The sequence below is a fragment of the Elephantulus edwardii genome, unplaced genomic scaffold, assembly GCF_000299155.1.
Source record: "Elephantulus edwardii isolate Elephantulus edwardi_28Jun2011 unplaced genomic scaffold, EleEdw1.0 scaffold00014, whole genome shotgun sequence".
NCBI classification, from domain to species: Eukaryota; Metazoa; Chordata; class Mammalia; order Macroscelidea; family Macroscelididae; genus Elephantulus; species Elephantulus edwardii.
Window position 1 is genome coordinate 28,573,585 of NW_006399764.1, and position 22,849 is coordinate 28,596,433.

At 45.7% G+C, this 22,849-nt stretch overlaps 1 protein-coding gene across 1 annotated transcript in view; it reads left to right on the forward strand.

Annotated features, from left to right (window-relative positions):
* The window catches only part of RFX3 (regulatory factor X, 3 (influences HLA class II expression)), a 174,290-nt gene that overhangs the window by 136,890 nt on the left and 14,551 nt on the right, over window positions 1-22,849 (forward strand). The window contains exons 13-14 of the mRNA XM_006881317.1: window positions 3,098-3,306; window positions 13,240-13,393. Of these exons, the coding sequence (XP_006881379.1) occupies window positions 3,098-3,306; window positions 13,240-13,393 (363 nt within the window). The remainder of the gene's footprint in view (window positions 1-3,097; window positions 3,307-13,239; window positions 13,394-22,849) is intronic.

The window sequence follows — 22,849 nt, forward strand, 5'->3', positions numbered from 1 at the left end:
AGAATTCTTGTTAAAATTTGTTTCTCTAATTTTACACTTGGCATATTAAACCAATTAAGATTCAATATTGTCTGAGGTCACCTTGGCTGATTCAAGTCCTGCAGTACAGTGTCTTTTGACTCTCAGGCAAGTAATAAATCCAGTTTATTCTGTCTTAACCTTGAGAGAGCAGTTTGTGTTTTTAATCTTAAAAAATTCAACATAATGCTGGAAACATCATAAAACTTGTGACCACCACTGGGAAGTGGTCTTAAAACTTCTTATTTTCCTTGCTGTTACCAAGCATGAATTTTCCCAACCAGAACCAGAGGCGAAATTGCAGTAATCACATTTCTTGGCAGGTAGCATCTCTGTATTTTCTCAGACGTGTTTTGGTGGTGCTTGGTGGTGATGGTGGCTGTTTTCAAGTTCTGTGAACACATTTGCATTTATCTCTCTGCTGTGATAGCCCTTGAGATTCTCATTCCCAGTCCATAAAACTCACGCAGCGAAGCTTGTTCCTCACATTTGTTTCTGTTTTAATCTGGAGGAACTGCCTTGGGACAGTTGGCTCTGTTTATTCAGGCTGACTTATCCTAAATCCTGTCAGATGAATTGGCTGTAATATTGTATCTGACGGGGGAGAAAAGAGAGAACTGTTGAGGACTGAGTAAAAATGAAAACTCAAAGGAAAAAAAGGACTGTATACTTGATGTCCAGGTGTCCCTCTGTCTTCGCTGGTCATGTATTTTCAATCTTTCACAAAGACTTTCTACTGTAGTAAAACCAGGCTTGCTTGTTGTAACACCTCACTTTGTCATGTACCTGAATGAGCGAAGAGATGAGTGCTGTAGCGGTGGTAGTGTGAGGGGCTGCTGTTGTTGTTTCCATGGAGTTGAGTCCGACTCACAGTGAACAACAACAACCCTGTGAACAGCAGTGTGAGGGGCTGGTGAATTGTTTTCTGATTCACAGCGACCCCGTGTGGAATAGAACGCAGCAGTGCGGTGTGCTGTGTCAGCCTCACCAGTGTCGTTAGCTCTGACCCAGTTACTGCATCCACCACCGTGCCAGCTCACCTCTTTCACGGTCTTGCTCATTTTTTATGACCATCTACTTGACCAAGCACAATGTCCTTGTCAAGGGACTAGTCCCTCCTGACATGTCCGAAGTGCATGAGACGAACCACCAGCCTCACTTCTAAGATCCCTTTTGGTTGTACGTCTAAGATGCATTTGTTTATTTTTTTGGCAGTCTATGATATGCTCACTACTCTTAGCCAACATGACGATATGAAGGAATCAATTATTCCTTGTCTTTCTTATTCACTGTCCACTTTGAAATGCATATGTTGTTGTGTACCATGTGCTGAAGTCAGAACCCACCCAAAGCTGACCCTGCAGGATGTTTTCAGGAGCAGTAAATCGTGTGGAAGGAGATTACCCATCTTTCTTTCAGAGAGAAATGGGTAGATTCGAACCATGTACCTTTGCATTTGCAGCACAGTTCCTTACCGCTAAGCCACTAGAGCTCCTTAAATGTGTATCTGAGGCAGTTGAAAAGCTCATGTCTTGAATCAGATGCGTCCTAGTCCTCAAAGCGACGTCTTCACTTTGAACACTTTGAAGAGGTCTTTGGGAGTACGCTTGCCAGTGCAGTATGTCTTCTGATTTCTTGATTGCTGCTTCCATGAGCATTGATTGTGGGTCCAAATCAAATAAAATCCTTGACGACCTCTATTATTTTTTGTGTTTATCATGATGCTCCTTATTGACCTGGGTATAGGACTTTGGTCACTTTATGTTGAAGCAGAATCCTAATTGGAGACCGTAGTTAGTCTTTGCTCTTCATAGTAAGTGCTGCAGGTCGTTTTTAGCGAAGAAAGTTGTGTCATTTGCATATTGCAGGTTGTTGATGAGTCTTCCTGTAATCCTGAAGCCAACACTCCTCTTCATATAGTCAAGCTTCTCGGATTGCTTTTCAGCGTACAGACCAAATGAGTATGGTGAGAACGTACACGGCTGAAACACACCTTGTCTGGTTCTAAGCCATGCAGTGTCCCCTTGTTCTGTTCATACAACCGCTTCCCGATCTATAAGTACTGCATGAACACAGCTAAGTGTTCTAGAGTTTTCCTGCTCTGCAATATGATCTGTGATTTGTTTTCTCTACAGTCAGATGCTTTTGCACAGTCAGTAAAACACAGGTAAACTTAATTGAGATTTTCTGTTTTCAGCCAAATAGACGTCTGTAATGATATCCTTCGTTCCATGTCCTCCACTGAATGCAGCTTGAATTTCTGATGATTCCCTAGTAATATACACAGCTACGACTGTTTTTTTACATCCTCTTCAGCAAATTTTAATGATGTGTAATGTTAATATTGTTTCATAATTTCTACCTTCTGGTGGGTTTGAACTCCTGACTTTTCAGTTAACAGCCACTAAATCCCTTACCACTGCACTGGCCGAGCTCCTTGGAAGTGTATCTTAAACCTCTAAAACGTTATTTAAAATAAGGTGGTTCTCTTAGATATGAAACTTCTAAAATGAGATGAGTTGAGAGAGTGGTTATATCCAAGCACAGCAGAGTTTGGGAAGCGTGGTGCAGGACCAAACACCATATTGCTCTGTTGTATTCAGGGTTGCTGAGTGTTGGAAGCACCTTGATAGCACCTAGCTACGACGACTGTGTTTATGAAGGAGGCAGTGTAGTTCAGGGGAGAGCACAAACGTTCCTCACACACAGCCGCTGCCTGCCTGCACTGAGCCTGGCCAGGTTCCTGTGATGCTGGACAGGCTGAAGATGAGCCTCTGTGCCAAGACAGACTAGGAGCTAAGGCCTGGGGGGTCCTTCCAGAGTCAGCCCCCGAGAACGCTGGAGCTCGGCAGTTCGGTCCCCGCTCGTGTAGGTTCCTCTGAAGCCAGGGCTGACTCAACAACAGCCAGCAGCAGTAGAGTCATAGAAGGCGCTGGCTTCCTCCACCAGCAGTTGCTTGTTCTGTGTTCGCCGTCACTGCCTGAGTTTTGCAGGGTCATTTCCCACTGGTGCGCGGGCTGTGTGCTGCCCTTCAGATGCTGAGTTGAACTTGTCCTTTGCTCTCTGTGTGCTGTCCCAGGAGCAGGCTTCCTGGGTGTGCCAGTGTGACGACAACATGGTCCAGAGACTAGAGACAGACTTCAAGATGACCCTTCAGCAGCAGAGCACCCTGGAGCAGTGGGCCGCCTGGCTGGACAACGTGATGATGCAGGCTCTCAAACCCTACGAAGGCAGGCCCAGCTTCCCCAAAGCCGCCAGACAGTTCCTGCTCAAGTGGTCCTTCTACAGGTATCGCGTTCTGTCTCCCGTTCTGCACCGATGCTTCTGTGCATGTGCTTCTCAGAAGTCACAGGAGTAAAGAGAAACTCCTGTAGTCTGTGTCACCCAACTCCACCTGGAGTTGCCCCAGACTTATGGACATCATCTTTCTGCTAGGGAAAGAGGGATCAGGGGGCAGCATCTCTGAGCCCATTCGAGGTAACACACTCAGCCACACGGGAACAAGGCCTGCAGCCCTCCCTCTTGTAAACACATCCTTTCTAAGCTGTTTTCTTGAGGTCTCAGCACCACCCTTGTTTTTGTCAATTCTCAGCGCATGGCCCCTGGACCAGTGCCATCATGCTTCTGCTCGAGACCTGTTGGAAGACCTGTCAGAAGGTCGGGTCACTTCCCCAGGCCCACCTGAGTCAGATAAAAGCTGAGCCCGCAAATGTGTTGTCAGCCCAGCCCTCAGGAGATCCTGAGGCATGCGCAGACCTGCCTAGTGAGTTTCCTGGCTTCATCAGTTGCCGCTGTTTTTCAAACAGGGCTGCATATCAGGGAAGTGGGGGGGGAAATCCTAAGTGTGTCCCTTGACCACTTGAATCAGAGTCTTGGGGTCAGGGAAGAAAGATGAGAAATGGGACAGTCAGGCTGGTAATGTTTTTCTCCAGAAAACCCTCCTGATGTTTCTAATTCATAACCAGTATAAGAACCTTCTTTTTAAAGCTGATAAGACTAAAGCCATGGTATGACCCTAAAGGATAAGTAAGATCATTAAGGTCTCTGAAAATGGCTGCATCTGGGGGTGGAAAAAGGAAAAGAATAAAAGAAAAGAACCAAGAGTGAGTAGCATAGCTTATTGGAAGTATGAATCATCGCTTTGTTACTGTGTTCTTGTAGACAGACACGTAGATTGTTGTGGACATAGAAGTCCCCAGAAGAGCAGGGCGCTCTGATTCCAGGCAGCCCTCAGCTGCTTATACTTGACAAGTGCCACATTTTTTACAAATTGAAGGTTTACTGCAGCTCTGTCTTGAGCAAGCCTTTTGGTACCATTTTTCCTACAACAAATGCTCACTTTGTCTGTGTGTCACATTTTGGTCTTCCCAGTGTTTCAGACTTTCTCATAATGTTGCTGCGTGCCTGATAGACTACAGTAGAGTGTGAACGTCACATGTCTGTGCACTCGGAGACCAAAAATGCCGCACGTCTCAGTTTACTGTCACAGTTGCTTCACTCTGAGGAGTCTGCATTCGGACCTGTATCTCCAAGGTAGTCAGAACATGAAGTGGTCATAGCAGGTGTTGGGACAGACCCGTGACTGGAGGTTTTCCACAAAGTTTCAAAACAAACCTGTGCAAGCTGACATTTGTTCCATGTAGAAAGTGGTTGGAATTTACAAGTGGAGCTTCCATTTCCTGTATTTAAGTTAGATTTTTAACTTGGCATCCACTTCCTAAACAACATGCCTCTGGAAACTCTATGAACTTTGAGAAATGACGATAGTTGTAGAAAAGCTTCAGGCCTTTTATTCACAGGATCGCTGTGAGTCATGCTCGACTCGACGGCCATCAACTACAGCACATTCTAAGAAGTGCGATCGAGTGCTCAGCCACTAACCTAGAGATTCATGGTTTGAAGTCAGCCCGTACGTAGCTCCGTAGGTAAAAGGCCCGGCGGTCTGCCCCCATTTAGATTACAGCCTAGGAAACACCCTGCATGGCTGTTGTCCCCTGACACACGTCATGCGTCAGAAGTGACTTACAGGCACAGAGCACTTGTTCTAGTGGGAGCTGACATTTTTGCTAGTTTGTTGTTGTTTTGGGGGGGCTTTTTAGGTAAAGGCACCCTTGTTGTTATATTTCATTAAAGGTATTTCCTTGACCCTTGCCTCATGGAAATAGCTGTCTGGTGTCCAGCTCAGGGTCCCAGGGGTGAAGGAAATTCTCCCCCGTCTTGCTGCTCATATTGTGTGTTGCATTTTGTGGTGGAACGACTCTGAGTCCTCGTTCCTGTAAAGCATCTTCACTCCACGTGATTTGGAACACGCCTTGTTAAAGTGCTGCCTCTGGGCCCACAGGTGTGCTTCCTCGAAGCCAGTGCTGGGTCAGGGTGTTCGCGAGAAGTATGTGAGCAACAGGTGAAGAGCCCTTAATCTCGGGGGTGGACAGACTCTGGAAACAGTGCTGCGGTGTTCATCCAAGCAGCATCACCCGCCGTAGTTGGCGGTGGTGGTGGTGGTGGTGGTGGTGTTAGTGGTGGCGGTGGTGGTGGTGGCAGTGGTGGTGGTGGTGGATGTGGTGGAGGTGGTGGTGGACGTGGTGGAGGTGGTGGTGGTGGGTAGCAGTGGTGGTGGTGTATGCAGTCAAGGTGGAACCGACCCATAGCTGATGCTCCAGAGGGTTTTCAGAGGCCATAAAATTGCACAGACGGGGATTGACCATCTTTGTCCTGAAGAACAGCTGGTGGATCTGAACTGTGTACCTTTAGGTGGGCAGCACAGCTCCATAAGCCCACTAGACCACCAGAGTTAGCCGAATTCAAAGTTTTCATTTAGTGACATTTAAGATCATTTCAGATATTCTGTCATTTGCTTCGGAGTTGATTTGTATGCATCCATTCCCCCAGCCTTACCTCCCAAGAGTCCATAGAGGTTCAGGCATGCCAACATAGTGGCAGAAGCCCTGCTAGGTGGTGGTGCTGTGCACGTCTGCCACAGGCCGTGTCGAGAAGAAAAGGATTTCTCTCTACTGCTTCCTATGTTGTCTGTGTCTGACTTACCCTTACTCCTTCCTGTCATCTTTTTCTTTTTTCCTATGTTGAATTGATATCCTTTTAAGAAATACACTCCTGGAGCCCTCACCTCCGCAGCGATCTGTTGCAGGTATCCTGAAAGCGGTGAAAATTAACTCCTCGTATCTCTTGGTCTCTGCAGATACAAAAACCCAATAGATCATCACTTGTCTGCCCTCTGTCCTGCCTGTGTTGGGGATAATTGGCTTGTTATTATTAGGCACTCTTGTGGTTATTTTCATTTCAAAGAGCCTGGGCAGTGTGCAGCTCAGGGCCACAGCTGGGAAGACATAGCCAGACAGATGCAGACCGCCTGCTGGAGGCAAAGTGAGTGACTCAGACACAGAAACCCCAAAGCTGAGCCCACTGCCGTCAAGTGAATCCTCACGGCAGCTCTTCGACATGGTACAGCTGCCCCGTAGACACAGGCTGCCAGTCTCTCTCCTGTGGTGTGGTTGCGGGATGCAAACCACCAGCCACTTGATGAGAAGCCACGAGGACTCCCAGTAACAGGTGCATGTAAGAAATCCACAGCCGTCAACTGAATTCCAACTCCCATAGGACACAGTAGTGTGGCTGCCGTGGCGTGTGAGGCTGTTAGAAGCAGACTGTCTCACCTTTCTCCTGCAGAGCGGTTGGTGAATTCGAACCACCAACCTTTTGGTTAGCTGCTGTAGCCAATGGACCACTGAATCCTTGCAAAAGCAAAAGTCTTTCAAATCTCAGTGATGTTTATTATTTTTACTCAGAAAGGCTTCACAAAGTATCAGAGAAACAGAATTAGATTTTAGAGATTCTTCCCCCCCTCAAGTGGTTTCACATTGTCCTAAGACTTGGGCAGTCACACACAGAGACCACTTGTGCGACTGTCTCCTGTCATCTAAGGTTCTGGGTGTCTTCGTCTGCCTGGAATGCACTCCAAATGACTGGCACAGACTCACACACACAGACCCCTTGTGCGACTGTCTCCTGTCACCTAAGGTTCCGGGTGTCTTCATCTGCCTGGAATGCACTCCAAATGACTGGCACAGACTGACAGCAGCTCCTAGGTAGTGCTGCACGCTCCCTCTCCCCCAGAGGTGGCGCTCTCCTCTGCTCACCTGCCCTTGAATGGCCCTGGGAGGTAGACAAACATCACCACCTTTCTGGGGCAGAAGTGGAGAAGGGATGCGGGCCATTTCTCAGTTGTGTGCTCTGTGGAGACCAGAACATTCCTCAAAGCATCCTCCACCTAACCCCCTTTTAAATGGGAAGTTTGACACCAAGATTTGAAAGCAGCAAGGAGTCCTTTGCCGACACCTGGTCACTTTGTGATTCTTCCAAGCTGGGGGTGGTCAGCTGGGGGCGGTCAGCTGGGGGCGGCAGCTGTGGTCCTCTGCCCGCCCTTCTGAGAAGCGGTGGGGACATCCTCGGGTGCAGGAGAGGCAGGCTGGGCAGCATGTGTTAGGGTGTCTGCTTCAGTTTCCACCCACGAGTTAGAAAGATAAATAGACAAAGGCATTTTTCATCCATCATAAAATAATTAATGTTTACAATTCTGATTTTAAAAGGAGTTGAATTCACCGTAACTTAGCAACATGCAATTCAGCAGAGTCAATTTTGCAACATACTTTACAAAGCCTGAGTCGGACAATGGGCGTCCAATTAAACTGTTAATTGTGTCATTTAATCCTTAGCATGTAGGACAAAGGTCCAGCACAGAGAGAATAAAGTAGACATGCATTAACAATCTAATTCAGCTGACTCTTTTCTAAACTTGCACTCGGAATTCCCTGACATGCCTATCAGTACCTGAAAAATAACCAGATTTTATAATTGAAGGTCAGGACTTTTTTGGTGGGTTTTCTTTTTTCATTTTCCAACAAAATTTAGAATTATATCTTGATTTTAAACTAGAAGAGAATGAGTATCTATCTAAAATTTCCAAAATATTATGAATAAAACCCTAAGACTTGAGTCAGAATTGGCCCCTTGGCGCCCAACACCTGTACAACGTGGACAAATCTCAAACTGATTGATTGTCTTAAGAAGCCAGAGCAACAACAGAAAATCCAAAGCTCTTGTGGTTGTGGTACAAGTTCCTCTCGGTCCAGTGACTCCCTTGTCCATCCAGCACAGCTCTGGGTCCAACCCTCCAGAACACTTGTCACCTGTAGCTCCTGGGCTTCCTTTAGTCTACCCGAGATGTCTCCTCAGAAGGTACTTCACCTGCACCCCTCACTCCCGCCTACTCCCCTCACTCCCACCTACTCCCCTCACTCCCGTCTGCACCCCTCACTTTGGCCTGTGCCACTCTCTCCTGCCTGCACCCCTCACTCCCACCTGCACCCCTCACTCCCACCTGCACTCCTCACTCCGCCTGCACCCCTCGCTCCAACCTGTTCCCCTCACTCCAACCTGCACCCCTCACTCCAGCTTGCACCCCTCACTCCAACCTGTGCCCCTCACTCAGCCTGCACCCCTCACTCCCGCCTATACCCTTCACTCTCCCCTATACCCCTCCTGCCTGCATCCCTCACTCCCCCCTGCACCCCCCTACTCCAGCTTCTCTCTGCCTGGTTGATATCTTCCTCACCAAGCATTAATTACTGTCTGATTTTACATTTTATTTCTACCTGGTGGCTCATCAGTTTAAGGCCCAGGAGAATATTGTTTTGTTGCTGGTTGCTATGGAGTTTGCACCTACCACAGTGACCCCAGGCATGACAGAACACAGTACCACTCAGTCCTCCTTGTGACCTGTGCATTTTTGAGTCCACATGTGGTCACTGTGTATCTAGAGCGCTTCCCAACTCGGCAGCTGGGGTGGGGGTGGGAGTGAGGTGGGGTTCATTTTTCAGTGTTTTTGTTATTTAACTTTTGCAATTAGCTTGTTAAACCTTTCTCCCTGGTCTCAGTCTGAAAGTTCTGCTGAAGCCTGCCCGCCCTGGGTCACCCTGTTAGTGTTAAATAGTCAAACTGCCGGTGGCATAGCTTCCAGGGCCTCGGCACACACCAGCCTCCAAGAGTAAGAGGAACTGTTGGTTCAGAGTGAGTTCTGTTAAAACCACGTTCTGTCTGACCTGTTGCGGTCCATAGGGGATTGGGCTGCCAACCCCAAGGCGCCCACAGTTCCAAGAGGAGGATGGACAGGCTCCACCCTGTGGTTTACAGCTTCCCAAAGCTGAGGGAGGGTCAGCTGTGAGTCGGTTCCAACTTGATAACAATGAGATTTTTATTCTGTTGTTCTAGAACAAGACCTTGGTGTAAAACAGGGATACAGTAAATATCTGTTGAAAAGCTAAATGTGAATTGTAGAAATAGATGACTAGTAGGGGGATAAAAGAATGAGGAAATGTGTTATGTACTGATTCAGAAAGAGATACGAGATAGAGCTTGTTTGGGGGAGAAATGCAGCAGAGTGTATAGTATGCTGCTCTGGGGGTAAAAAACTGGGGCATGAGAATTGTACTTGTATTTTCAAAAGACCCTAAAACTTTCCAAATAAACATACAAAAGGGAGCTCTGGTGGCCTAGTGGCAAGGAGCTGCACTGCAATCCCAGAGACGCACGGTTTGAATCCACCAGAAGCTCTCTACTGGAGAAGGAGGAACAATCTCCTCCTGTGCCGGCGGATCCAATTCAATGGTACACAACAAGGAGGGGGCGGGGTGGAGGGGGATGAACAACAACAACAACAAAAAACACAGGGAAAAAAACAAACAAAAAAACTAAATGGAAAACGAATAAACTGACTTAGCATTTTTATAATGCTACCAGTTATTATGCAGTACACAATACAAACTATAATTTAGTTCCTGCCCATTTTACAATATACTAAAAGACTTAGCATTTCTCACAAAGATCACATCAATAAATACATATTTACAAACTCAAGTATATTATGCAAAACTCCATCATGTTATTAAGTAAAGATGTTCTCCTTTGAAGAAATAATTTAAAAGTTTATTCAACTGTAGCCCCCAAACTGAGAAAGAACATCACAGTGTCTTCTACATGCAGCCTTAACAGCATTCTTATTGTACATGTACATTATTTCAGTTTTTTCTTTTAAGGAAACACTGAGCCTGAAATTTGAATTTAGAAAGAATAAAGAAAGAACTCTTTCTTTTTGCTCATTCTATGTTAAGATTTATCCCTGCAAGAATTCATTGACATTCAGTTGACCCACCCAGAATTACTTCTTTGCTATCTCAATGATTATCATCTTTTCAAACAAATATTTTTTCTGATTATAAAATTAATATATGCTCACTTTGGAAAATATAAAGCATATGCAAAGAGCAAACTTCAATCATTCATAATTTTACTACCCAGAATTAACTACCAGTCAAATGCTTGCTTTTAATTTATAGAAAATTGAGAACTAGTTCTTTGTCCCATTTTTATTGTCTGCATTTTCCCTTGACCTTTATAGTTTAATATTTCAACTTGGATATTTATTATTAAACGTCTTCAGAAGCATACATTTTGATAACTCCTAATATTGCATGATGTGTATGTGTAATAAATTATTAAAATATTCTTTTTTTTCTTCTTAAGAGTTTAGAGAGTGATATTTGGGATATTATGAAAATCGTTTTATGAAAGTACATAGAATTCTTCAGATAGTTTCAGATAAAAGGGAAGGGAGCTATTTAGGATGACTAATACTGTCTTAATGAGATGTGCTGTATCTCGGTGTTAATAATAAAGTATTAACCAGTCCCATTTATTTAGGATTAGCACTGAATAAAAACTGGAAAGGGAATGTTAAGTAAGTGGGCTCCTAATACCTTTTTTGCTTCTGTGGCCTAATATTTTATCACTGGCATCTTTCCGTGAATTTCAGCCTCATTTTATTTGTTTAATCGATACCTTATTTTTAAGCTATCCATTAAAACCATATATGAATCCACCGTCATTTATTTAGGCAACAGCCTACTAATCGCTGTTTCATTTTACACTCTAGTGTCTCATTAGCACAACCAGTAAAACTATCTTGACTCAATTTCATAAATTTCCAGAATGATAGTCATTAGGCCAAAAGATTTGAACATTTCAAATGTTGGCAGATGTTGCCAAATTGCTTTCCACAAGACTTCCGTGATGTTATACTTAGAGAAATGGTAACTAAAAGTTGGCTTCCCTACTCTCTTCAACGCCAGGTTCTTCACCGTTGATAATACAGTGTGTTGTTGTTGTTATGTGGCACTGGAGTGGAACCATCTCATAGCTGACTGTCCAGCAGGGTTTCAGAGGCTGTAAATTAATTGCATGGGAGGAGATTGTCCATCTTTCTCCCACAAAGCAGTTGGTGCATTTAAACAGACTGTCGTTTGGTTTCGAGCACAACTCCTTCCCTCTAAGCTACCAGAACTCCCTATTAGATTATGACAGATGATCTATACTATCTAACTCTGTGAACCTTGATTAAATGTCAATAGTTGCAGAGGGGCTTCAGGCCTTTTGTTCATAGAATCGGTGTTAGTCGTGCTCAACTCAATGGCAATCAACAACAGCTTTAAGGAGTTCTCGTGGCATAATGCATTACATGTTGTACTACTAACCAAAAGGTCAGAGGTTTGAGTCCACCAGCTTTTCTGTGATAGAAAGAACAGCTGACCTTTCCTATAAAGATGTCAGGCCTGGACACTCAGTGGAAGGTGGCTGTGAGGGACAGCTAACTTGTTGGCTGTGGGTTTGATTTATTTTTTTTTAACTTTAATTTGCATTTCTTTACATTTTAAACCAGATCAATTGCATTTTTGTGTATCTATTCGCCATATGTCTTCTCTGGGCTATACTTTAAATATTTACTGACTGTCGTCAACAGGAGAGGTACGGTTAGGACCACAAATTCTGCTCCTGCGTACATGATCAGATGGTTAGATTGGGTAGAAATGATGTGATATTTTGTTGCTACTTTTTGTGTTTCTGCTTTTGCTCTTTTTTTAATTTTTCATAGAGATGGGAATTGTTTCAAACCACTGTTATATTCAGATTCATTATTTTCACAAATAGAGGTGCATCACTTGATTTTAAGAAGGGCAGGCATAGGGTTACATGCAGTTGTGAACAGGATTCGTCACGTTCCTTTGGCAGATGAATGAAGAGAATCTCCGTGCGGCCATGACTGAGCGTGGCGCAGGCCTGAGCAGTGTGTCTTCTGTCATACGTAAGGGCAGGCTTGGTGGCACCTGACAGCATTGAGGGTTAATGATTCACTTAGTGCTCTACCATTAGTGAGGCCAGAATTTTGTTTTCTCTGTAATAGAGTTTATTATTTGTACCGCAATAATAAGACTATTCAGAGTTTAGCCTTCATGTTTCCATTTTATAATTTTTTTAAAAAATAATTTTAATGAACATTTACAGAGATTCAGTGTTTCAAGTCATTCATTGTACACTTTTCTCCTTACCCATCCCCTCCCCCCCAGTTTACTCTCCTTGAAAAAGAGAACGTGTTTCATTGTTATGCAATCCCTCCCCCCAAGTCCACTCCACTATGCAGCCTTCACTCTGGCTTTCTGTAATGACAAGAATACCCATTCATATGTCCCTAAAATGTTTACATTTTTGAAAGGTAGGACTTCTTAAGTGGATTGATTAGACTTCGTTAGTGGGAAATAACACTAATTTTTGAAAGGAAGAGTAAGAAAGTGGGAATCACCTGCTAAATTTGCCTCCCACCGAGTCTTGAAGGAATGCTTGCGTCTTCTCAAGGACTCTCTGCATTGCCACCCGGGGAACATGGTGTAACATGACCGTGTGGCTTCGGCCTGGCACAAACACACGTTTTCTCCAGAAATCGTTTCCACTGAGAGGTGGTCAGTGATAACCCACCCTCAGTAGGATTTTGACTTGAGTTGCTTTTGCTAAAAAGGTGCCGAGCTCCCAACCTTTGAGAATCTCCACTCTGTGTGGCTTTCGAAGAGTCTGCAGACTCCTCTCTGAGAGGCCAGCATTTCCCAGTGCAGACCTGCTTAGCTGTGACAAGGATCAAGCTGCAGTGGGGATTACCAGTTTAAACCAGTTGAGCCGTGGACTTTCAATAATAAAACTGTTTCATGGCCAATTTTGGGGCTACCCCAGCACGATAGGTCCTCAGCTGCTTCTGAGAGGTAGAGTGGGATGGTCTGCACCCCTCGTTACTGACTGGCTGCTCACGTCTTTTCTCTTGACCAGTTCGATGGTGATCCGGGACTTAACCTTACGCAGTGCTGCTAGCTTCGGCTCCTTCCACCTGATCCGCCTCCTCTACGACGAGTACATGTTCTACCTGGTGGAGCATCGCGTTGCCCAGGCGACCGGCGAGACCCCCATAGCGGTCATGGGCGAGGTAAGAGGCTTGGTTATGAGTGCCGGCCCGAGGGCCTTTGCAGGAAGAGCCAGCGTGACATTCCAATCTAAAGATACTGATTCTTGATTGAGGTCAGGGTTCCTCACAGTCAAGTCTTAGACGCCTTGGGGACTCCGGAGTTATGGCAAGGGAGTCTTTAAATCCGTCAGTGCAGAGTATTTTCATAATCAAAGGAACCTAAGACTATAGATTATGTCATGTGGAAGTTCATGAAATGTTTTCGTATGTTGTGAAGGTGTTGGTGGAGAAGGTAGTTTGAATTACTAGGTAAAACATGGTTTCTTGAGTGGAAAATAAGAAAGAGCGATGCTTCTGAAGGCTGAAAGTAAAGCCTCAGAGAAGCGAAATGCTTCCCACAGTGCCAAAGAGCAGAATGAATGAATGTTTCAGAAGAAATGTGGTGATGAGAGGTTGAAGGCTACTGATATTCTGAGGGCTGTCACTATGTGACCAACTCCTTAACTAAAATATAGCATCCAACATGGAAAACAGATCTTTAAGACACATACTAGTATGTCCTTTTTACAGACAAACCTCTGACATCCATGCAGGAAACAGAAAAAGGGACTGTGTGATGATTTAGCTAACAAGCGGTGGAGACCATTTCAAGGAATACTGTCTGGTTTTCAAACGTCGTCTTCTAAACCTGAGGAAGGAAAAGACCATTTAGAATTTCTGGATGTCTTACCTTCAATTCTAAAAGCTAAAACTCTGACATTAGTATCACAGCGATTGGTTTGCAAGGGGCTTAGGTGACATGGTCTCTGGCCCTCTTAGTCACAGCTGATGTGGCTTCATTCATACCTGTCTGGTTAAGCAATATTGAAAACTACCCAACTTGGAGTGAACAGTGAGAAAGATGCTGATTTATGTGCAGAGAATGAGAAGAAATAGTACTGGATCCTTCTTCCTAGTTTAATAAATACAGTGCTAATGGTATACATACAAATATGTAAGGCTTGTGCAACTTCAAGGCCCTGCATAAGTTTTGTAGTGTAAGTGAAATACATTTCCGACTTATTTCTAACATCAGCTGAAATACTCTTCTCCCTCGTCTTGGAAATGCCCTGGCTTGTACTGACCTGTGTGCACTTGTGTGATGGTCTTCATCGGTGAGGGGGCCTGCGTGATGTCCCCGGCATCAGGAGCATAAGCAGACCTCCCTGTGGGTTTTATGTTGTTGGCAGGACCACGTGTGATGTGACCAGAACAATCTGCACTGGAGGGATTCTACGTCCTGTCCTTGCCTCTCTTGTAGATGTTTGTTCAACCTAACGCACATACATTCGGTCCTGTAAAAATCTCACCTCGAGCTCCAGACTTCTGTTGAAAGCCTTTGCCATCTGCCTCACGTCCTCTGGGGCTCCCTCGGCTGGATGAGCTGGTGATGCTAGCAAGCTTCTCATTAGCACCGTGGGCTCATCCTGATGTGCTCACTGGCTCTCTGGGGAGCACCGGCAGTGGCCTTGAGCCTGTGAGCAGCCTCCTTGCACGCCTGTATGGGTAGCCCCAGCTCACCAGAGGTCAGATGGGCTGCAGAGGGCATGGTCTGTGCGGTCCACAAGTCATCCTACACATAAGCATGGTAAATGCATGTGGCAGAGGTGACGCAAATAAATCTAGATGAGAAAACAAGGTCTACCATGTGTCTGTAAGCTCAGATGTCAGCACACCTCTCGAATTGGTTGTTGTTTGCTCCCCCTCACCCTGTTCATAGGAAGATCCTTTGACCCATCGACTCCTTTCTTATTCACCCCAGAAGCCCACTTCAGGCCAACGTTATAGACTCAGGTTCCTCATTGCAGCCTAGTCCACCCACCAGCCATGGTCGCAACCTCAGGTCTCAATGCCTCGATTCTTGGGGGAAGGACACCTGAGAGCAGAAGGCTGTGTGCTCATGTTTGCTTTTGCCACCTGGAAGCCAGGCTGTCGATGAAGGAGGCGCCGTGACCTTCCTTGCTTGTCGGGCAACTTCCCTTCCCAAACGCTCAGAGTGCTGTAAAGGGAGAGACCCCGTCCAGGAGCACGTGTGTGCATCGCTCCAGCCCCCCAGCCCAAGTCCCTGCAAATCCAGATGGGTCACTGTCACTTCCGGTCCCAGCCAGAAGTTTGCAGTCATCGCTAACCACAAGAATCATCGAAATTGCCACTATTTTTTAAGAGCTTATTCGGTACACTTGGTAGAATTAAATCTTTGCTCTGTCTACTACTGGGTCCTTGATCATCAGAGACGAGGATGATGGTGCTTGGAAACCTGAGTGTCTTTGATTTGACCCCGTCCCTAGCCATTTGTTGATTTTCTCTCTAAACACTTCCCAGGTCCACCCCTCTCTCTACACTGCTTGCCTCTGTTCAGAGCAGACTGTCCACTCTTTGCCAAACGCACCACAGTGCCCTGGGCATCTCTCAGCAGAATGCAAAGCTCCCTCATCTGCGCCTGCACAAAGTCCCCCGAATGTTAAAGAACAAGGTTCTTCCCTCAGCACTTGAGACCTTGCGGGGTCAGGCCCTCCTCTGTCCCTTACCGCTTGGCCTCTCGCTGCCCGCTCACCTGTTATGGCCACAGTGGCTCTCTCTCTGCCTCATTCACCAGCATCACCATCATAGGTCTTTGCCGGGACCTCCAACCTGCCTCGACTTGTCTTTATTCTCCACGGCTTACACGCCAGTTCTTCCGAGGGGCCCTGCTTTCTCCAGCTATCTCAGCTCCTCCTGTCATGCGTGCTCATGTTTGACACTCTAGAACCTGCATAATGCTAATTGCTTGTGTAAAGTGCCTTGTGTAAATGAACATTTACTGGTGAAAATAGAATTCTTTTGAGTTGGAAGCACTGCATTTTCTTTCTGGTTTTGTTATTTAAAGTGGTACAATCTTGGCCAGGTTGTGTTGTTGTATGTTGTTGTTGTTGTTATGTATCATTGAATTGATTCCAATCTATAACGTCCCATGTGACAAAGTAGATCTGATGTGAGGTTTCCAAGATTTTCGATCTCTGGAAGCAGGCTGACACATCTTATGCAGAGGTGCTGGTGGTTTTGAACTGCCACCGTTTTTGGTTAACTCCTCTGCCATCAGAGTTCTTTTTCCTTACTTCTCATCACTGAAATTACTTAGTGAGTTATTCTTACAGATATTTGTTCAGCACTCACTCTAGACCCAACACTGTGACTATGATGATGGCAAATGGATTTGGGACCAGCTGTCAAAGAGCTTATGTTTTATTGCACTGCCAACCCAAGGGCGCATAATCGAATCCACTAGCTGCTCCACAGAAGAAAGACAGGCCATCTCCTCCTGTGCAGTTTGCTGCCTCTAAAAACCCACTGGAGGGTCAGCCAAGAGTCGGCTTCAACTTGACGGCACAGAACACAGCATATCTATTTATGGGGGGGAGGGAGCGCTGAATCATAGGGTCACACAGTTTGATAAGTGGAGAGAGGGCTAGGTAAAGGAAAGAGGAAAGATCCAGTGTGAAAAACAATGTATATGAACTTTGTAAGTAAACCAGTGTAAAATTTAAAAAGAAGAGTTACATTTTCATAACAGCTATATTTTCATAACAGGTCTTCTTTAGATGCATACAGAATTTAGCCTATCACTGACAGCATTGTACTTAAGGATTGATCTTAAGATGTTCTTTTTGACAATGAATTTGACACTCTTCATCTTTAATTTGTCATTGAAAATGGCCAATATCAGAAAAAAACCCCAAACACGTAACTTGTTCCACGGTCCCGATTATAATAAGTGTTGTAAAAGAAAGTTTGAGGGGGTTTGTTGTCACTGGTACATACTCTAAAGTGTATTGTGACTCACAGCATCCTAGGAACTGAGGCCTGAGCTGAGCCTTGCCGTGTCCTGCACTGTTCTCAAGATCTCTGCCGTGCTCAAGCCCATTGTTCCAGTTCCTGTGTCAGTACGTCTTGTTGAGGGTCTTCCTCTCTCACGGATCCTCTGCCTCTCCCAGCACGAAGTCTTTTCCAAGCACTGACCCCTCCTAACAATATACCCGAAGTCAGTGAGACAGCTCCACCACCCTCGCACCAGAGTTGCACGTCCTCAGAGACTTACTTGCTTATCCTATTGGCAGTCTGTGGGATATTCAGTACTCGGCCCCACCTCCACAACCCGAAGGCACGTGTTCTCCTTCGGTCTTCCTTATTCATGTAACTTTCAGATGAGTAGGAAGCAATTGAAAATACCATGGTGTAAAGGAGCTAAAGACGCTCACAGCACAGGTCATGTCATCTGGCCTGGGATTCACGGGAGGTGTCCCCGAGGAGGTTATGTCTGAAGTGAGAGCTAATCCGTAAGGAGACTCTGAACATCAGGAGCTCAGCCTGGAGGCCCCGGCAGACAGAGAGACGTGTGCGCAGAGACCCTGCCTGAGGAGGGAGGGAGCACAGACAAGGGGTGTCTTTGTGGACTATCTGTGGCTGTAACCTCAGAAGACTCACTAAAACCCAAACCCAGTCCCCTGCCGTTGAGTCAGTGTTGTGTCATTACCTGGAGGGAGTTGTGTGGCCGAGCCAAAGCCCACACACCTTTGTGGTCTAATCCACCAGTGGTTCCTTTCTGTGGGAGAAAGGTGAGCAATCTCCTCTCCTACAGTTTACAGCCTCTGAAGCCCCATGGAGGGTCAGTTATGAGTCAGTCCAAATACGATGACATTGAGTTTGCACTTGACCCAGTCAGTGACCCTGTAGGACAAAGCAGAACTTTCCAGAGAGTTTCCAAGGCTATGAATCTTTTCTGAAGCAGATGGTGTCATCTTTCTACCACAGATCATGCGGTGAGCTTGAACCACCGACCTTTCAATCAGCAGCCAGATGCCTTAACCTCAGTGCCACCAGAGCTCTGGAAGACCTATCACTTATTATTTAATAGACCAGAGGCTTCAGAGGCAAAGTTGATTGTTTTGTTTTGTCTTTTGGGTTTGTTTGGTTGTTTTTTTTTTATTTGTGCTGGCCAGCGTCCACACAGTGCTAATAGACCCAATTGTAAGAGTCACTTACCCAGCAACCTGATGGGGGTGCCTTTGCTCTCCATCTGTCCCAGTGACCAAGTGAGACCCAGAGCCACAGAGTAAACTGCCCCAGGTCACATTGCTCCAAAGTTGTGAAGTCAGGATCCCATGTCGTCCTTCCTCACCAGAGCCCTTGCTTTTGGCTTTGGACGGGGCGGGACTAGCATGAGAACAGTTCCCAAACTAGTGAGGGGACACCTGGGAGGGTCGGCAACTCAGGAAGGGGAGCCATTTGTTTTGCTTTTATAAGTGCTTTACTCAGGGACAGATGCCAGGCCACGAGAAAAATCCAGAAAAAAGAACGAGGAAGGAAAAACATGTTGTTGTCTAATTAATTGAAAAGAGTTTTCCTTTTAAAGATACTTAAAGAGAGGTAACTTGTGGTTGCTGTGATGCTGAACACTGTGACACTGATATGTCAAATGTGATAGTGGTCACCCGTGGTGGACAGTGTTTTGTGGATCTCCTTGATTCAAACAGGCTTGGAAGCACGAGTGGCATCCACTTCCGACATGGCTTGTCTCTGGAAACGCTATGAACAGTGCTCTGGTCTATCGTTCATAGGGTCACTATGAGCCGCCTACAACTCGACGGCACTTATCAATAACCACAACATCCCTTTTCATTAGTTTGAGCTCCATAAATACTTTTTAAAATGGTGTTATTTTTGTCATTTGAGCAATAACAGGAATGCAACACCTGCCTTACGTATGAAGGGCATATAGTCGCACCAGGTATTATACGTGCACTTCTTTGAGAGTGTCATAAATTGTTGAAGTGATAGAGAACGCAGGTGGGACTTTACACCACAGCCTCCCCACATTCTTCCCTCCACCCACTGTGACAGTGAGTGTTGATTAGTGAGTTCCTTGAAGCATTTACACTTCAAAAGTTCTATGATTCTTTTTTTTTTTGCCTCGATGGGAGAAAGTAAACAGAATTTATTTACTTCTAGATTTATGTCCCTTTTGGAATTTTAGTGGCAGCATTACAAATGTGCCAACAGGGTTTCCTGGCACTGGTGAAGTTTTAAGGGTAGAAATAAAATATAATAAACAGGTTGCATCTGTTGCACACCTGTTAAATTAAAAAATAAACTCTTAAGCCTCACCAAGCAACTCTGATAAGAAAAATGGGGCCCCAAAACATCCTTTTCTCTTAATTCCAGAACTGTTGGGAAGCTCTTGTTGGAGATTTATGGCAATGTCCTCGGCCTCTTTTAAAATAACTACAGCCCATTGCTAGAGTCACCAGAGCTGTGAAAATGTGATTGCTTCAGAAATGAATTTAATGTGAAAAACATTATTTTATTGTTATGATTTATCCAAAAAAATATGGGTAGCTGAAGACGACTGTTTAATGTTTAAGTATATTTTTACCCATGACACACAAGATCTATGAGACTGTGCAGTAGTAAGAGAACTCCTTAGGTATTTAACCATTGAAACAATGCTTATTATTAGTCTGTTGTGAATTCCACATAGAACATTTCAGTAGGAATTTTAGGGAAGAACAGTCAAAGAACCATTGAGGATTCAAGAGCCAAGAAAAAATGTCTTGGCCTCATCCTGAAGTTGTTGTTTTTGGGTTTTTGTTTTTTATTTACATGAAGGAATTTATTAACAGAAAACAATAATTTGATGAGTCCTGTTCACAGACGGCGACCACCCTTCCTGCGGGTGCTGTCGAAAGGGATAGGGGTGATATCCTCAATCCGTCCAATCTTCATTCCTGAACGGGCAAGGGCTCTAAGGGCAGACTGGGCCCCAGGTCCAGGGGTCTTAGTTCGATTTCCTCCTGTAGCATGAAGTTTAATGTGTAAAGCAGTGATGCCCAGCTCCTTGCACCTCTGTGCCACATCCTGAGCAGCCAACGTGGCCGCATATGGTGAGGATTCGTCTTGGTCAGCCTTCACCTTCATACCACCAGTCACACGGCAGATGGTTTCCTTGCCAGAGAGATCAGTGACATGAACAAAAGTGTTGTTGTTGATGTGAGTGGTCATTGAGTGGCTTCCCCTTCGGGGTATACGCACGCCATGATGGGACGCTGCCTGTTGTCACTCTGTCCTCACAGTCACACTGTAGAGCTCTTGGGGCAGTCATTGTGACGGTCCCTTTCATCCAGGGTCTTCTCTTTCACTGACCTTCTGGTTTCCCAGGCCTGGTGTCATTTTCCACGGACTCACTGCTCCTGAGCGCACGTGCAGAGCACAGCGGCCGTAGAGCTCACCACCCCTTGCTTCTAAGGAGCATCCTGGTTGTACTTCTTCCAAAAGGTGCTTGTTTGTTCCTCTGGCTTTGCTGTTGGACGCTCTCGAGTGAGGCCCTCTGCAGAGTGTCCCTGCGGACATCAGAACAAGCCCGGCTGTCCCTCCGCATCCTCAGTCTCTGCCTCGCTCAGTACCATTGTGGCTGCCGCTACCTCACTTCATCTCACTTATCTTCCTCTCCTTCGCTGCTTCCCTCCACTTTTCTCAGAACTAACCCACCCTGATCACACACTCAAGGTACAAGAGACAAAAAGCTCACTGTCTTCTCTTTGAAGAAGCATCCTGACCATACAATTTCCGAGACACGTTTGCTTGGCAATCAGCCCATGGGGTGTTCCATATTCTTCTTCATCAGAACCACAATTTAGATACAGCAATCCTCAGCCTTCCTTATTCATCGTCCGGTCGTTGCATCCATGTAGAGTGACTGAAAAGACGACCATGACTTGGGTCTGACACACCTTTATTCTCAAAAGTGACATTATTTTCTCTTTAACACTTTAAAAAAGGTCTTCTGCAGGAAATTTACTAAAAACAAACTAAAAAACAAGAAAAAAGGATTTTTTTTTCTCCAAACCTAAAATAAATAAATAAATAATTGGCCAGACAAGCTTTGGAGATAGAAGTTCAGGGAAAGAGCTGCATTTGGTAGCTGCACAGTTGTGGTAAACAAAGCCGGGTGCTGGAAGTAAAGCATACCAGAAAAACCAAAGAAAAACCAATTTAAGTGAGCTTTATTCTCCTGTGCGTAGGGAATGCACAGAAAGGTGCTGGTGGAATAATGGGCTTGTTACAGAATACATTAAAGGGAGTGAAGCTTACTGCAAGTTTAAGATCATTTGCAAAAACCAATATCTTGGCAAAGTAGCAGTTTAGAAGCTGAAAGGTGACTTTGCCACATGTTGCAGTGTCTCCTTTTTATAACCGAGCTTGTGATTGTTTGCTGTACTGATATTTTCTAACCGAGGGCCAGCATTGTGGTAGTCACCGTGCCATGACGCGAGATGTTTTTCATTCTTATTTTAAACACACACACACATACAAACACACTTGCACAAACCGGGGCTCCTTTCTGCTCACAGAACACATTTGGTAGCCCTACTGTCTAAACCCCCTTCCTCTCTTTGTTAGATCTTCCGAGCACGCCAGCGAAGTGGAATATTAGTTTAAGCAAATGGCAATTAGAAAGATGAATCTGCCAGAAAACAACAACAACAAATTAGACCCTTCAGTTCCTCTGTACCCGCCCACAGACCACACTTATTCTTCTAGAACAGGCTGTTTGGCTGGGGCCATAACCCTGTGAGGCAGGAGCCACTGGGCCCCTCCAGCTCCTGCCAGGCCCCTCCAGGCCCCTCCAGCTCCTGCCAGGCCCCTCCAGCTCCTGCTGGTGCTGGTTGTGCAGGGCAGGGCCCATGTTGTCTTCCTTTTCCCTGGTTTGCTGGTCTGTTCCTTCTTTCTTTACACTGCAGTGAAGAACCTCGTGGTTCAGTAGCCCCAGACCACAACCCTTCCCTGTGGGACCTGCTCATTACCTTCCCATGCTAGTTTCCTTCCCTGCCTGCGGGGATCTGTGCCGCCGCCTCTTCTTCTTCCTCCTCCTCCTCCCAGCCCCTTCTGGGATTGGAGAGGGTTTGCCCTGGCTGTCATCTAAACACAGTGTGCTGGGGAAGCAAGCTCTAAAGGATGCAAGGACAGGTGCCCGGCGTTTGCTGGTTTAACTGGATTTCTTTACTCAGGAAATGAGACCAAGAAGTGCTCCTCCTCCCCCCAGAACATGCCTGTTAGTCCTATCTCCAAGACCCTCTCCATGAAATTGGGTTTTTGTAAGTGTTTACAGCTAGAGAAGAGTTGTCCTAAAGAGTTTGAGAGTGGGAAGAGAGAAGGAAATAGAAGTTGCCGCTTTCTTAGAGCAGCTCAAGGATTAAGAGCTTCAGTGGAGACATGAGGGGAGATGACTCCACGTACTGCCCTCTTCAGCACAGCCCTCCACTCGGGAATTATTTGAGAGGAGTTAGCCCAACAGCGTTGTTACTTGGGCATCCCCAAGGCTGGAGGCAGCTCCGTGCAGGCTGCTGGTGTGGCGGAAGCGTGGCAGTGCCACCTGGTGGCCTCGGCGCACTCAGCCGTGCCTGG